Source organism: Leucoraja erinacea, chromosome 2 (assembly GCF_028641065.1).
Source record: "Leucoraja erinacea ecotype New England chromosome 2, Leri_hhj_1, whole genome shotgun sequence".
In the NCBI taxonomy this organism is placed as follows: domain Eukaryota; kingdom Metazoa; phylum Chordata; class Chondrichthyes; order Rajiformes; family Rajidae; genus Leucoraja; species Leucoraja erinaceus.
Window position 1 is genome coordinate 28,577,438 of NC_073378.1, and position 16,755 is coordinate 28,594,192.

Genomic DNA, 16,755 nt, shown 5'->3' on the forward strand with positions numbered 1-16,755 from the left:
GTCTACTCCGCCATTTAATCCTGGCTGATCTGTCTCTCCCTCCTAACCCCATTCTCCATCCTTCTCCCCACAATTCCCGATACCTCGAGGAAGGACACAGGTTTTGTTTCTTTGCAGGTAAATATACAGTAAACCCTCGTTTACTGCGTCACGGTGGCGCAGCGGTAGAGTTGCTGCCTCACAGTCCCACAGAGACCTGGGTTCGATCCTGACCTCGGGTGCTGTCTCTACGGACTTTGTACGTTCTCCCCGTGACCTGGGCGGGTTTTCTCCTGGTGCTCTGGTTTCTCTCCCATATTCTAAAAAGGTATCGGCTTGTCAAAAGTGCTGGAGAAACTCAGCGGGTGCAGCAGTATCTATGGAGCGAAGGAAATAGGCAACATTTGCCGAAACGTTGCCTATTTCCTTCGCTCCGTAGATGCTGCTGCACCCGCTGTGTTTCTCCAGCACTTATGTCTACCTTCGATTTTCCAGCATCTGCAGTTCCTTCTTAAACACGTATTGGTTTGTAATTGGCTTCAGTAAAAACAGTGTGTAAGATAGTGCTCGTACAGGAATTCGGTGGGCAGAAGGGTCTGCTGCCGCACTGTATTTTTTTTCCCTTTAGAGACTTATTGCTTGGCTGACGAACAAAATTGAGACGCTAGTCAAAAACAAGACGGATGCATGGGACAGGTATAGGCAGCTGGGATCAAGTGCATTCCTGAAGGAGTTTTGGGAACTAAGGAGTAAACTAAAAAAGGAAATTAAGTTACAGAGATAGGTTGAATAAGTTAGGTCTTTATTCTCTGGAGCGCAGAAGGTTAAGGGGGGACTTGATAGAGGTCTTTAAAATGATGAGTGGGATAGACAGAGTTGATGTGGACAAGCTTTTCCCTTTGAGAATAGGGAAGATTCAAACAAGAGGACGTGACTTCAGAATTAAGGGACAGAAGTTTAGGGGTAATATGAGGGGGAACTTCTTTACTCAGAGAGTGGTAGCGGTGTGGAATAAGCTCCCAGTGGAAGTGGTGGAGGCAGGTTCATTGGTATCATTTAAAAATAAATTGGATAGGCATATGGATGAGAAGGGAATGGAGGGTTATGGTATGAGTGCAGGCAGGTGGGACTAAGGGGAAAAAAATGTTTTTCAGCACAGACTTGTAGGGCCGAGATGGCCTGTTTCCGTGCTGTAATTGTTATATGGTTATATGAAATCGGAAGGGCATAAAGGGGCCAGGAGAGGGCTCTGGCGGGTAGCATTAAGGACAATCCCTAAAGACTTTATAAATACGTAAGGGGGAAAAGGGTAACTAGAGAGAGAGTGGGATCTCTCAGGAATCAAAGCGGTCACCTCTGTGTGGAGCCACAGGAGATGGGCAAGGTCCTCAATGAGTATTTCTCCTCTGTATTTACCGAGGAGAAAGACAGTAGGACGGAGAAACTTGGAGCAGTCACTGGAAGTGTCTTTAGAGCAGTCAGGGTTACCGTCGAGGAAGTACTGAAGGTACTGTCGTGTTTGAAGCTAGACAAATCTCCGGGGCCTGATCAGATATATTCGAGGACTTCGCGGGAAACTAGAGAGGAAATTGCAGGAGCCCAGGTTGAAATTTACGAGTCGTCCTTAAATACAGGAGAGGTGCCGGAATACTGGAGGGTGGCAAATGTTGTGCCTCTTTTCAAGAAGGGCTGCAGGGAAAATGCTGGGAACTATAGGCCGGTGAGCTTAACATCTGTAGTTGGTAAGTTACTGGAGAGTATTCTGAGGGATAGGATATACAGGCATTTGGATGGGCAAGGGCTGATTAGGGACAGTCAGCATGGTTTTGTACGTGGGAGGTTGTGTCTCACAGATCTGATTGATTTTTTTGAAGATGTGACCAAACATGTTGATGAGGGCAGAGCTGTAGATGTTGTGTACATGGACTTCAGTAAGGCATTCGACAAGGTTCCGCATGGTAGGCTGCTCTGGAAGGTTAGATCGCATGGGATCCAAGGAGAGATATAGCTGAATGGACAGCAAATTGGCCCCATGGAAGGAAGCAGAGGGTGATGATGGAAGGTTGCTTCTCAGACTGGAGGCCTGTGACTAGTGGTGTGCCTCAGGGTTCGGTGCTGGGCCCGTTACTGTTTGTCATCTATATCAATGATTTGGATGAGAACATACAGGGCAAGATTAGCAAGTTTGCTGATGATACAAAAGTGAGTGGTTTTGCAGATAGTGAAGATGGTTGTGAACGATTGCAGCAGGATCTGGATCGATTGGCCAGGTGGGCGGAGGAATGGTTGATGGAATTTAATACAGCGAAGTGTGAGGTGTTGCATTTTGGGACGTCGAACAAGGGCAGGACCTACACAGTGAATGGTCGGCCTCTGGGTAGTGTTGTAGAGCAGAGGGATCTAGGAGTACAGGTGCATGGTTCCTTGAAGGTCGAGTCGCAGGTAGATAAGGTGACCAAAAAGGCTTTCGGCAGTTTGGCCTTCATCAGTCAAGAGTATTGAGTATAGAAGTTGGGAAGTCATGTTGCAGTTGTATAAGATGTTGGTGAGACCGCATTCAGAATATTGTCTTCAGTTCTGGGCACCGTGTTACAGGAAAGATATTATCAAGCATGAAAGGGATCAGAAAAGATTTACGAGAATGTTGCCAGGACTAGAGGGTGTGAGCTATAGGGAGAGGTTGAGTAGGCCGGGTCTCTATTCCATGGAGTGCAGGAGGATGAGGGGTGGATAGAGATGTACAAAATCATGAGAGGAATTGATCGGGTAGATGCACAGAATCTCTTGCCCAGGGTAGGGGAATCGAGGACCAGAGGACATAGGTTCCGACACATAGAATTCCACAGACTCACCACTTTCTGTGAGAAAAAGTGTTTCCTCGTCTGCGTTCTAAATGGCTTACCCCTTATTCTTAAACTGTGGCCCCTGGTTCTGGACTCTCCCAACATCAAGAACATGTTTCCTGCCTCTAGCGTGTTCAACTGCTTAATAATCTTATATGTTTCAATAAGATCCCCTCTCATCCTTCTAAACTCCAGAGTATACAAGCTCAGCCGCTCCATTCTCTCAGCATATGACTGTCCCGCCATCCCAGGAATTAACCTTGTGAACCTACGCTGCACTCCCTCAATAGCAAGAATCTCCTTCCTCAAATTAGGGGACCAAAACTGCACACAATACCCCTGGTGTGGTCTCACTAGGGCCCTGTACAACTGCAGAAGGACCTCTTTGCTCCTATATTCAACTCATCTTGTTATAAAGACCAACATGCCATTTGCTTTCTTCACTGCCTGCTGTACCTGCATGCTTACTTTCATTTGGCAGCATCTGATGCTAGTTTATCCATTCAGGGGGTGGTGGGTGTATGGAACGAGCTGCCATAGGAAGATATGTTTGAGGCAGGGACTATAACAATGTTTAAAAGATACTTGTATTGAAAATGAACGATGCCATGTGCAACTGCAACATAACGTCCCAGAAATAGTCATGCAGCAAATTTTTCCTCAACTTCATTGTAAAGGCATGCAGAGAATTGTGGACGCAGCCCAAACCTTCGCACAAACCAACCTCCGTTCCATTGACTCCATCTACACCTCACGTTGCCTCGGCAAGGCCAGCAGCATCATCAAGGACCAGTCGCACCACGGCCACTCCCTCTTCTCCCCTCTCCCATCGGGCAAGAGGTACAGAAGTGTGAAAACGCACACCTCCAGATTCAGGGACAGTTTCGTCCCAGCTGTTATCAGGCAACTGAACCATCCTCTCACCAACTAAAGAGCAGTCCTGAACTACCTCATTGGTGACCCTCGGACTATCCTCGATCAGACTTTACTGGCTTTATCTTGCGCTAAACGTTATTCACTTATCTGTACACTGTGAACGGTTCGATTGTAATCATGTATTGTCTTTCTGCTGAATGGTTAGCACGCAACAAAAGCTTTTCATTGTATCTCGGTACACATGACAATAAACTAAACTGAACTGTACTGAGGTACATGCTTTTATTCAGAGGTTGTGCCCTTTGGTCCTAGACTCTCCCACTATTGGAAACATGTTGGGATATCTGTTAATTTGCTGCTTGGGCTGATGTAACATAATGATGTGTTGTGTCTGTGGGCATGGTGGTACATTAAACAACACAAAGGGTTATGGGTGTATGTGGGTGCACGTAGGTTCACCAGGTTAATTCCCGGGATGGCGGGACCGTCATATATTGAGAGAATGGAGCGGCTGGGCTTGTACACTCTGGAATTTAGAAGCATGAGCGGGGATCTTATTGAAACATAAGATTATTAAGGGATTGGACACGCTGATGGCAGGAAACATGTTCCCTATGTTGAGGGAGAGTCCAGAACCAGGGGCCACAGTTTAAGAATAAGTGGTAAGCCATTTAGAACAAAGATGAGGAAAAACCTTTTCACCCAGTTGTGGATCTGTGGAATTCTCAGAGGCCAGTCGAGGCCGATTCTCTGGATGCATTCAAGAGAGTTAGATAGAGCTCTTTAAAGATAGCAGACTCAAGGGATATAGTGAGAAGGCAGGAATGGGGTACTGATTGTGGATGATCAGCCGTGATCACATTGAATGGCGGTGCTAGCTCGATGCGCCGAATGGCCTACTCCTGCACCTATTGTCTGTTGAGCGGGTGTGAGAGTGATGCTTTCTGCCGCTGTCTTCCTCCAGATGACTGGGATGCGGCTGTCGCAAGTTTGCTGCAGGTCACGCCGTTCCTGCCCCGTAGCCTGTGGAGCAACACCGCGCGCTGCTACCTGATGAACGCGGCAGACACCCAGCCGCAGGTTGACCTCTTCCTCCAGGTACGCCATGTAAACCACCCAAGTGAAATATGAGGTGCTGTTCCTCCAATTTGCGCTGGGCCTCACTCTGACAGTGGAGGAGGCCCAGGACAGAAAGGTCAGATTGGGAATGGGAGGGGGAATGAAAGTGTTGAGCCACCGGGAGATCAGGTAGGTTTAGGCAGACTGAGCGTGCACGTAGTCACAGATGCTGCTTGACCTCGAGACACCAACAAACCACATGCTGCAACAGTACCCTGTGACGACAAAGGCAAACAATTGTGAGCAGTAATTCGTATTGAACCTCACAGTTGAATCAGTTCTGGTTGCCCCCATTACAGGATGGAGAGGCTTTCGAAAGAGTCCGTAAGAGGTTACTAGTGTGAAAGGGAGACCGATGTTGGTGTGGACACAACGGAAAGGGCCTGTTTCATGCAATATCTTTTGCAGATTCTATCGCAATGTTTAAGAAACATTTAGACAGGTACATGGACAGGGCAGGTAGAGGGGAGTATGGACCAAATGCAGACAGAGGGGGACACGTGTAGATGGGACATGTTGGTCGGTGTGGGCAAGTTTGGCCGAAGGGCTTGTTTATCTGCTGTATCACTCTATGACTCGATCTCCACCATTTATGGCAGACACAAAATGATAGAATAACTCAGCGGGTCAGGCAACATCTGTGGAGAACATGGATAGGTGACGTTTCACAGAGTGCTGGAGTAACTCAGCGGGTCAGGCAGCATCTTTGGGGAACATGGATAGGTGACGTTTCACAGAGTGCTGGAGTAACTCAGCGGGTCAGGCAGCATCTGTGGAGAGAAGGAATGGGTGACGTTTCGGGTCGAGTCTGAAGAAGGGTCTCGACCCGAAACGTCACCCATTCCTTCTCTCCCAAGATGCTGCCTGACTCGCTGAGTTATTCCAGCATTTTGTGTCTACCTTCGATTTTACCAGCATCTGCAGTTCTTTCTTACACATTTCGTCCACCATTCATGGGCTGAGTTCTCGTGTCTACACCCCTTCAACTATGTGTCACGGCTTGATGTTATGGTGAGGATGTGATTGTTATGACAATGTGGCTTCTGGTGCTCACAGGAATACTCTCCGAAGCTGCAAACAATCTGCGAGAGCCTTGGTCACTTTTTCCTCATGGTACATTTCCCAGTGGAGAATTCAAACCAATACTTAACAGAGAGAAGGTGGGAGATTGAGAAAAGCTCCTTGTGTCTTGCCTTCCTCGGTGCTGCTTTGCCCAGGTAAGGATATTTATGTAATCATTTAAAAATAAAGACAGAGTGCTGGAGTAACTCAGCGGGTCAGGCAGCATCTGTGGAGAACATGGATAGGTGACGTTTCACAGAGTGCTGGAATAAATAACTCAGCGGGTCAGGCAGCATCTCTGGAGAACATGGATAGGTGACATTTCACAGAGTGCTGGAGTAACTCAGCGGGTCAGGCAGCATCTGTGGAGAACATGGATAGGTGACATTTCACAGAGTGCTGGAGTAACTCAGTGGGTCAGGCAGCAGCTTGGCGAGAGAAACTACAGTGCCTTCCATAGTGTTTGGGACAAAGACCGATCATTTATTTATTTGCCTCTGAATTCCAAATAGATTACAAATAAACACAGAGATGCTGCCTGACCCGCTGAGTTACTCCAGCACAAAGATCCTATAGATCCGCTATAGGATCTTTGCTTCAGCACCTATCCAATCCTTTTCACTCGTCACTTTACTTTCATTTTTCATGTGTTTTGTGTTTTATGACTGTTGGCAGATCAATTTCCCTCCTGGGATAAATAAAATTCTATTGTATCATTTTGTACACTGGGGTGCAACCTTCACGTGGTCCTCCCTGTTTCGATGAATGCAATCAACCTGGCATGCACAAACAGAAGATCAAACAGAACAAGTTGTCTTACAACTTTAGGCTGTACACGCCGTACGCAAGAAGAAGAAGATTTTGTACACTAAACTAAACTAGAGAAGGTTATTGGCTGCAACCTTCCCTCCATTGATGAACTGTACACTGCAAGGGCCAGGAAGCGAGCGGGCAAGATCATCTCTGACCCCTCTCACCCTGGCCACAAACTCTTTGAATCACTTCCTTCTGGAAGGCGACTCCGGACTGTCAAAGCTGCCACAGCCAGACATAAAAACAGTTTTTATCCACGAGTAGTTGCTCTACTCAACAGCCAAAAAGCTGTAGCCTCCCTTTGATCTGGTAGTTTGTTGGTTCACATGATTGACCAATGGTGTTTTATCATTAATGTTTTAATATTATTAGTGTTTTCTGAGTCATTCGTAACTATCACTGTATGTCATGTTGTTACTTGTGGGCGGAGCACCAAGGTAAATTCCTTGTATGTGAATACTTGGCCAGTAAAACTTACTTACTTACTTACTTAAACTTCATAAGGTTCTGTGATAGGAGCAGAATTAGGCCATTTGGCCCATCAAGTCTACTTTGCCATTCAAACGTGTGTTCTATCTCTCCATCCCAACCCCATTCTCCTGCCTTCTCCCCATACACCCGTACTGATCAAATAAACCAATTTAGCGCACCCTCCAGTGTTTTTGCTTTAGAACTGTGATCCTTGGGCTTTTTTTCCCTGTTTGCACAAGATCCATGGAAGAGGACTGCGAAGAATATTTCCTGAAGAACTCTGAGACCAAACCTCTGGTGATCTACCACAGCCTGTCAGAGACTGGTGGCGGTTCTGAGGAAGCGCTCCGACTGATCGGAAAAATATCGGATGCAAATGATTCCCAACGAGCCAAGGTGATGTGTGCAGCGAATGGGGAACTCTGGCTGGAGGGTCCTGTCGCTCATTGTACTTTGACTTTTCTTCGAAATGTAATTAGCTGGAAAGGGTGCAGAGAAGATTTACGAGGATGTTGCCAGCACTAGAGGGCGTGAGCTATAGGGAGAGGTTGAGTGGGCTGTGTCTCTATTCCTTGGATGATACAAAAGTGAGTGGTTTTGCAGATAGTGAAGATGGTTGTGAACGATTGCAGCAGGATCTGGATCGATTGGCCAGGTGGGCGGAGGAATGATTGATGGAATTTAATACAGAAAAGTGTGAGGTGTTGCATTTTGGGACGTCGAACAAGGGCAGGACCTACACAGTGAATGGTCGGCCTCTGGGTAGTGTTGTAGAGCAGAGGGATCTAGGAGTACAGGTGCATGGTTCCTTGAAGGTCGAGTCGCAGGTAGATAAGATGGTCAACAAGGCTTTTGGCACTTTGGCCTTCATCAGTCAGTGTATTGAGTATAGAAGTTGGGAGGTCATGTTGCAGTTGTATAAGACGTTGGTGAGCGCATTTAGAATATTGCGTTCAGTTCTGGGTTCATGGAAAAGGAAAGATATTGTCAAGCTTGAAAGGGTTCAGAAAAGATTTACGAGGATGTTGCCAGGACTAAAGGGTGTGAGCTATAGGGAGAGGTTGAGTAGGCTGGGTCTCTATTCCATGGAGCACAGGAGGATGAGGGGTGATCTTATAGAGGTGTAGAAAATCATGAGAGGAATAGATCGGGTAGATGCACAGAGTTGTTTGCCCAGAGTAGGGGAATTCAGGACGAGAGGGCATAGGTTGAAGGTGAAGGGGAAAAGATTTAATAGGAATCTGAGGGGTAACCTTTCCACACAGAGGGTGGTGGGTGTATGGAACAAGCTGCTAGAGGAGGTAGTTGAGGCTGGGACTATCCCATCATTTAAGAAACAGTTGGACAGGTACAGGGATAGGACAGGTTTGGAGGGTTATGGATCAAACGCAGGCAAGTGGGACTAGCGTAGCTGGGACATTGTTGGCCGGTGTGGGCCAGTTGGGCCGAAGGGCCTGTTTCCACACTGTGTCACTCTATGACTCTAAGACTACTCAATTAAACGTTTAGCCTCTTATTGGGGCAGAATTAGGCCATTCCTCCCATCGAGTCTAAGTTCATGTCTAGGAAAGAACTGCAGATGCTGGTTTAAATCGAAGCTAGACACACAATGCTGGAGCAGAATCGGATCCCTTAGTCTGAAGTAGGGTCTCGACCCGAAACGTCACCCAGTTCCTCCTCTCCAGAAACGCTGCCTGTCCCGCTGAGTTACTTCAGCATTTTGTATCTACGAGTCTAAGTTCATGCTCATACGTGATAATAGCAACGTTAGCCTGTCAATAATAGTGGCTGCTCTTTCCACTTGGATTATTGCACTATGATCAAAAAGGAACCGCAGATGTTGGACAATCGAAGGTAGACAAAAATGCTGGAGAAACTCAGCAGGTGCGGCAGCATCTATGGAGCGAAGTAAATAGGACGCCTTATTGCATTATGAAATGTTTTGCCTCATAAAGGAGCAGAATTAGACCATTCAGCCCATCATGTCTACTCCGCCATTCTATCATGGCTGATCTATCTCTCCCTCCCAACCCCATTCTCCTGCCTTCTCCCCATAACCCCTGACACCCGTACTAATCAAGAACCTGTCAATTTCTGCCTTAAATATATCCACTGACTTGGCCTCCACAGCCCTCTGTGGCAATGACTTCCACAGATTAACTGCCCTCTGACTAAAGATGTTCCTCCTCACCTCCTTTCTAAAGGAGCGCCCTTTAATTCTGAGGCTGTGACCTCTAGTCCTAGACTCTTCCACTAGTGGAAACATCCTGTCCACATCCACTCTATCCGGGCCTTTCACTATTTCACTGGCCTCCCACCACTGCATGTGGTTCTGTGCCTCATTCAATAAATAGCACGATACTTAATGTTTGTGGGGAAAGCCGTGTTGACTCTGGACTGCCTGACCTGCTGAGTTACTCCTGCATTTTGTGTCTATCTTTGACAAACCACACTGCTTCTGAGGCTCACTTAGTAAGGCCTAAAAACCCAAACATCTTGGATCAGTCATGGCAACTTTCAGATTCAATATGTTTACAGTGTTATAATGACGTAGATGGAGGCAGTTGAGCCCAGGCTTCCAGCAGTCCCGTTCCCCTAGGCCAGGGGTGGGGAACCTGCGGCCTTAAGGCTCAATGCGGCCTTCTAGGCCATTTAGTGCGGCCTTTTGAATGAATCCAAATTTTGTAGAACAGATCCTTTTATTTTTATTAATATGTTTTTAGTTCTTTTTTTATTATTTTTATTTTAATCTTAAAATGAACTTATTTAAAATACCAAAGAGTAAAAGAAGATTCAACAAAATAATCCTCCCCAACTGACAGTCACAATTAAAACATTAGCAAGTCATGAGGGCTATTTTAACAAAATAATGGACATTTTGAAGTACATCTAATTGAAGTTTCTTGGATGTGGCCTTATTAGATTACAGCTAACTTGATGCGGCATTCCAACATGAAAAGTTTCCCCACCCCTGCCCTAGGTTTTCCTTCGAAACTATTTTTTTTCCTCTCGTGCTTATTTTATTGGTAGTAAAGAAAGCAAACTCAATGCTAGCATTTATTTCAAGGGGGCTTGTATACAAAAACAGGGATGTAATGCTGAGGCTCTATAAGGCGCTGGTCAGGCCGCATTTGGAATATTGTGAGCAGTTTTGGACCCCATATCTGAGGAAGGATGTGCGTGCTCTGGAGAGGGTCCAGAGGAGGTTTACTAGAATTATCCGAGGAATTACCAGGTTAACATATGATGAGCGTTTGACGGCACTGGGCCTGTACTCGCAGGAGTTTAGAAGAATGAAAAGGGGACCTCATTGAAACGTACAGAATAGTGAAAGGCCTGGTTAGAGTGGATGTGGGGAGGATGTTTCCATTAGTGGGAGAGTCTAGGACTAGAGATCACTAGAGCTCAGAAATAAAGGACGTTCTTTGAGGAAGGAGATGAGGAGACGTTTCTTTAGTCAGAGGGTGGTGAATCTGTGGCATTCTTTGCCACAGAAGGCTGTGGAGGCCAAGTCAGTGGATATTTTCAAGGTAGAGATAGACAGATTCTTGATTAGTACGGGTGTCAGGGGTTATGGGGAGAAGGTAGGGGAATGGAGTTAGGAGGGAGAGAGAGATCAGCCATGATTGAATGGCAGAGTAGACTTGAAGGGCTGAATTGGCTAATTCTACTCCAATTCCCTATGACCTTGTAAACTATCTATTTTCTCTTGTGCCTATATTATCAAGCCCGATTCTCCCATTACCCGCCTGTATTCGCGTTAATTCACAGTAGCTAACATAGATACAGTGCGGAAACAGGCCCTTTGGCCCACCCAGTCTGCGCCGACCAGCGATAACCCCACACACTAACACTTTTGGTACACCCATAAGGACAATTTATAATTTTTCTAATGCTAATTAACCCACAAACCTGCACGTCTTCGGGATGTGGGAGAAACCGAGAGCGCCCAGAGAAAACCCACGCAGGTCACAGGGTGAACGTGCAAACTCCGTACAGACAGCACCCGTAGTCAGGATGGAACCCGGGACTCTGGCGCTGTGAGGCAGCAACTCTACTGCACTAAATTAATTTAAACAAATACATTTGCATTATGACAATATGCATACTGAAGTGTATCAATAGACAATAGATGCAGGAGGAGGCCATTCGGCCCTTTGAGCCAGCACCGCCATTCAATGTGACCATGGCTGATCATCCCCAATCAGTACCCCGTACCTGCCTTCTCCCCATATCCCCTGACTCCACTATTTTTAAGAGCCCTATCTAGCTCTCTTGAAAGATCAAATTATAACAATTAAAGTTGAGACAAATGTTGGCACAAAATGCTGGAGTACCTCAGCGGGACAGGCAGCATCTATGGTGAGGAATGGGCAACGTTTCGGGTCGAGACCCTTCTTCAGACCGATGTCAGGGGAGGGGGCGGGACAGAGAGAGAATGTAGTCGGAGACAGTAAGACTGGTGGGAGAACTGGGAAGGGGGAGGGGATGGAGAGAGAAGGAAAGCAAGGGCCATCTGAAGTTAGAGAAGTCAATGTTCATACCGCTGGGGTGTAAGCTGCCCGAGCGAAATATGAGGTGCTGCTGCTCCAATTTGCGCTGGGCCTCACTCTGACAATGGAGGAGGCGCAGAACAGAAAGATCAGATTGGGAATGGGTGGGGGGAGTTGAAGTGCTGGTCCGCCGGAGTAAAATGTGCTTTAAATGGATGAATTATGCCTTTCAATGAATCCATCGTATATTGAAAACAATCAAAGCTATCGTGTGTGTTAAATACATATTGTTAACTTGTATGAAAAGTAAAAATGGACCTTAAAGTGCAGTTAAAATACTAAAACAATCTAATTGCGAGTAATTGCTAACTGTACTGCACATTTGATTTTAACCTGTCTAACATTGTTTTAATGCAGCATGGATGAATTTATGGTATGCATTTTCTGCTATATTTTAAGTGTAAGTATCCTGTTGTGGTGAAGTCATTTCAACAAAGCATTCTGAAAGTCTTCTGATCTGAAATCTGTGCTGTCATTTATTGGTAGTCCTGGGCTTGCGTAGCTGTTAAGGGCCTGTCCCACTTACGCGACCTTTTCGGCGACTGCCGGCACCCGTCATAGGTCTCCGAAAATTTCCAACATGTTGAAAATTCAACAGCGACCAGAAAGACGCTACGGAGACCTCTTTGGAGACCTCTCGCGACCATAGACCTCTCCGACCATACGGTCGTGAGCGGTTTCCAAATAGTCGTAGCGCCTTTCTGGTTGCCATTGAATTTTCAACATGTTGCAAATGTTCGTCGATCTATGACGGGTGCTGGCAGTCGCCTGTAAAGGTCGTAAGTGGGACATGCCCTTTACTGACATCTTAAATAAATGAGTGAAATATAGTGCTGAAACTGAACTCTGCAGTACCAGGAAATTATTCAATTATTCAATACCCCCCCCCCCCTTCCCCCCCCGTTCCTCTCCCCCCGTCCCATTCCATATCCCTCCCTCCGGCTTCACATCTCACTCCTCCACTTCTCTCTTTACCTGACACTCCTTTGTCTCCTTTTCACCTCCAACCTTTGTCACTTACTCTGTCCATCCCCCATCACCTGTATCCACCTATCACTAGCCAGGCTTTGCCCCCACCTCACTTTCCCAGCTTTCTCCCCTGTACTCCATCGGGATCCCCAATGTGATCATGGCTGATCATCCACAATCTGTACCCCGTTCCTGCCTTCTCCCCATATCCCCTGACTACGCTATCTTTGAGAGCCCTATCTAGTTCTCTCTTGAAAGTATCCAGAGAACCTGACCCGCTGAGTTACTCCAGCACTGTGTTCTGTTCACTTGCTGATAGTGTAGACCCAATCACAGCTTTTAAAGGGAACTGGATATAAGTATTTGGAAAATAACGTTCCACAGCTAAAAACAAAAAGCTAAGGAATTAAACTTGCGAACTGTGAGGTGGATGCTATGAGGATGCAGGGTGACATGGACAGGTTTGGTGAGTGGGCAGATGCACGACAGATGTAGTTTAATGCAGATAAATGTGAGGTTATCCACTTTGGTAGTAAAACCAGGAAGGCAGATTATTATGTAAATGGTGTCAAGTTGGGAAAGAGGAGGTACAACGGGATCCGGGGTTCTTGTACATCAGTCTATGAAAGTAAGCATGCAGCTTACAGCAGGCAGTGAAGAACCCCCAATTGCATGTTGGTCTTTTCATGACAAGATGAATCGAATATAGGAACAAAGTGGAGGTCCTTCTGCAGTTGCATTACAGAGCCCTGCATCTGACTCACCCAACCTATCCATGTTGTGTGCATCCTCATGGTCCACCTCATTTGAGCAAGTTTAATTCCTTAGCTTTATTGTTGTTAGCTCTGGAACGTTATTTTCCAAATACTTATATCCAGTTCCCTTTAAAAGCTGTGATTTGTCATGTGCTGAGAGAAGTGAGCGGCTGAGTATTGTGGTGCAGTTTTTGGTCCCCTTTAGGAAGGATGAGAGGCGATCTTATTGAAACATATAAGATTATTAAGGGTTTGGACACGCTAGAGGCAGGAATGCCTTCCTTATACCCATATATCTGGACCCCTGGTTCTGGTCTCCTGCAACATCGGAGGCAGCTGCTTCCTCCAATGTTGGGGGAGTCCAGAACCAGAGGCCACGCAGTTTAAGAATAAGGCGTAAGCCATTTAGAATGGAGACGAGGAACACTTTTTCTCACAGGGAGTGGTGAGTCTGTGGAATTCTCTGCCTCAGAGGACGGTGGAGACAGGTTCATTGCTTTCAAGAGAGAGCTAGATAGGGCTCTTAAAAATAGCATCAGGGGATATGGGGAGAAGGCAGGAATGGGGTACTGATTGGGGATGATCAGCCATGATCAAATTGAATGACGGTGCTGGCTCGAAGGGCCGAATGGTCTACTCCTACACCCATTGTCTATTGTCTATCTGTGGAGAACACGGATAGGTGACGTTTCACAGAGTGCTGGAGTAACTCAGCGGGTCAGGCAGCATCTCTGGAGAATATGGTATGGTTTCACCAAGCCGCCAAAAATCTGTGTCCTCTGGTTCCAGATCTTTCTGTTGATATGAACAGTTTCCTGTAGACTTTAGAGATACAACGCAGAAACAGGCCTTTCGACCTCAGGCCAGCGATCACCACATTCACTAGCACCATCCCACACAAGAGACAAATCACAATTATACCAAAGCCAATTAACCTACAAACCTGCACGTCTTTGGAATGTGGGAGGAAACCGCAGCACCCGGAGAAAACCCACGCAGGTCACGGGGAGAACGTACAAACTCCGTACTGACAGCACCCGTAGTCAGGATTGAACCTGGCGCTGTGAGGCAGCAACTCTACCGCTGCACCACCTTGCCACATCTTGAATGGAGCTGCTCCCAACCATGTTCTGATGTGCCCCGATAAAATGCCTTCCTTATATCCATCTTGTCTTAAATCGTTGTCTTGAGTGTCTCAGCTGAACCATTAATAATTTCTATTATTTATTTAATAGATCATCGAAGATGATGGAAATGCAGAGGAGGGCGCAAAGAAAATATTTGCCCAAATAGAAAAGATCATCAAGCAGGTAATGTACAGATTAAAACTGAATGAATAAATAAAGGAGGTGGACAAAAATGCTGGAGCAACTCAGCGGGTGAGGCAGCATCTATGGAGCAAATGCTGGCTCTCCCGCTGAGTTTCTCCAGCATTTTTGTCCACCTTCGATTTTTCCAGCAACTGCAGTTCCTTCTTGAATAAATAAAGGATGTTATTTACATTTTCAGACAGTGATACAGGAAGGAAACAGGTCCTTCGGCCCAACTTGACCACACTGGCCAACAATGTCCCATCTACACTTGTCCTACCTGCCTGCCCTTTGGCCCATATCTCTCTAAAAGTCCTATCCATGTACCTGTCAATATTATGATAGTCCCTGCGTCAATTATTAATGTTTGATGTGTCATTCTTAACTGTCACTGTATGTCATGTTGTCACTTGTGGGTGGAGCACCAAGGCAAATTCCTTGTATGTGAATACTTGGCCAATAAATTTATTCATTCATTCATTCATCAAATAGAGAGAGAGAGAGTTTATTGTCATGTGTCCCTGATAGGACAATGAAATTCTTGCTTTGCTTTAGCACACCAGAACATAGTAGGCATGAATACAGAACAGATCAGTGTGTCCTTACACTATTGTATAAATATATACACACATGAATAAATACACAGATAAAGTTCAAATAAACAGATTATGGGCTATTAATGTTCAGAGTTTTGTCCAAGCCGAGTTTAATAGCCTGAAGGCTGTGGGGAAGCAGCTATTCCTGAACCTGGTCGTTGCAGTCTTCAGGCTCCTGTACCTTCTAACTGAAGGTAGTGGGGAGATGAGTGAGTGGCCAGGATGGTGTGGGTCCTTGATGATGCTGCCAGCCTTTTTGAGGCAGCGACTGTGATAGATCCCCTCGATGGAAGGGAGGTCAGAGCCGATGATGGACTGGGCAGTGTTTACTACTTTTTGTAGTCTTTTCCACTCCAGGGCGCTCAAGTTTCCGAACCAAGCCACCATGCAACCGGTCAGAATGCTCTCTACTGTGCATCTATAGAAGTTAGAGAGAGTCCTCCTTGACATCCCGACTCTCTGTAATCTTCTCAGGAAGTAGAGGCGCTGATGTGCTTTCTTTATGATTACATCAGTGTTCTCAGACATCCTCCAGCAGTTCGTTCCATACACCCACCACCCTTTCTCTAAAAAGGTTACCCCTCAGGTTCCTCTTAAATCTTTCCCCCCCTCACCTTAAACCTCTGTCCTCTGGTTCTCGATTCCTCCTACTCTGGGCATAATACTGTGCATTTACCTGACCTATTCCTCTTATGATTTTGTACACCTCTATAAGTTCACCCATCATCCTCCTGCGCTTCGAGGAATAAAATCCTAGCCTAGCCCTGGGTGTTAAGAATAAGGAGTAAGCCATTTAGAATGGAGACGAGAAAACACTTTTTCTCACAGAGAGTGGTGAGTCTGTGGAATTCTCTGCCTCAGAGGGCGGTGGTGGCAGGTTCTCTGGATGCTTTCAAGAGAGAGCAAGATAGGGCTCTTAAAGATAGTGGAGTCAGGGGATATGGGGAGAAGGCAGGAACGGGGTACTGATTTTGGATGATCAGCCATGATCACATTGAATGGCAGTGTGGGCTCGAAGGGCCGTATGGCCTACTCCTGCACCTATTGTCTATTGTCTATTGTCACTCCAAAGACCTGCAGGTTTGTAGGTTAATTGGCATGGCATAAATGTAAATTGTCCCGAGTGTGCGTAGGGTAGTGTTAATGTGCAGGGATTGCTGGACAGTGTGGACTAGGTGAGCTGAAGGGCCTGTTTCTAGGCTGAATCTTTAAATTAAACTGCAATATGACCTCCTAACTTCTATACTCGATACACTAACTGATGAAGGACAATGTTTCAGAAGCCTTCTTAACCAACCTGAAAGTGTGATGCCACTTTCAATGAACTATTTACCAGCTCTCCTAGATCCCTCTGCTCTGCACTACCCAGAGCCCTACTATTCTCTGTATAGGTCCTGCCCTAGTTAGAC

At 46.2% G+C, this 16,755-nt stretch overlaps 1 protein-coding gene across 1 annotated transcript in view; it reads left to right on the forward strand.

Annotated features, from left to right (window-relative positions):
* LOC129708241 (nephrocystin-3-like) overlaps positions 1 to 16,755 on the forward strand; it is an 83,306-nt gene that overhangs the window by 16,960 nt on the left and 49,591 nt on the right. The window contains exons 6-9 of the mRNA XM_055653878.1: positions 4,663 to 4,796; positions 5,874 to 6,034; positions 7,403 to 7,559; positions 14,676 to 14,750. Of these exons, the coding sequence (XP_055509853.1) occupies positions 4,663 to 4,796; positions 5,874 to 6,034; positions 7,403 to 7,559; positions 14,676 to 14,750 (527 nt within the window). The remainder of the gene's footprint in view (positions 1 to 4,662; positions 4,797 to 5,873; positions 6,035 to 7,402; positions 7,560 to 14,675; positions 14,751 to 16,755) is intronic.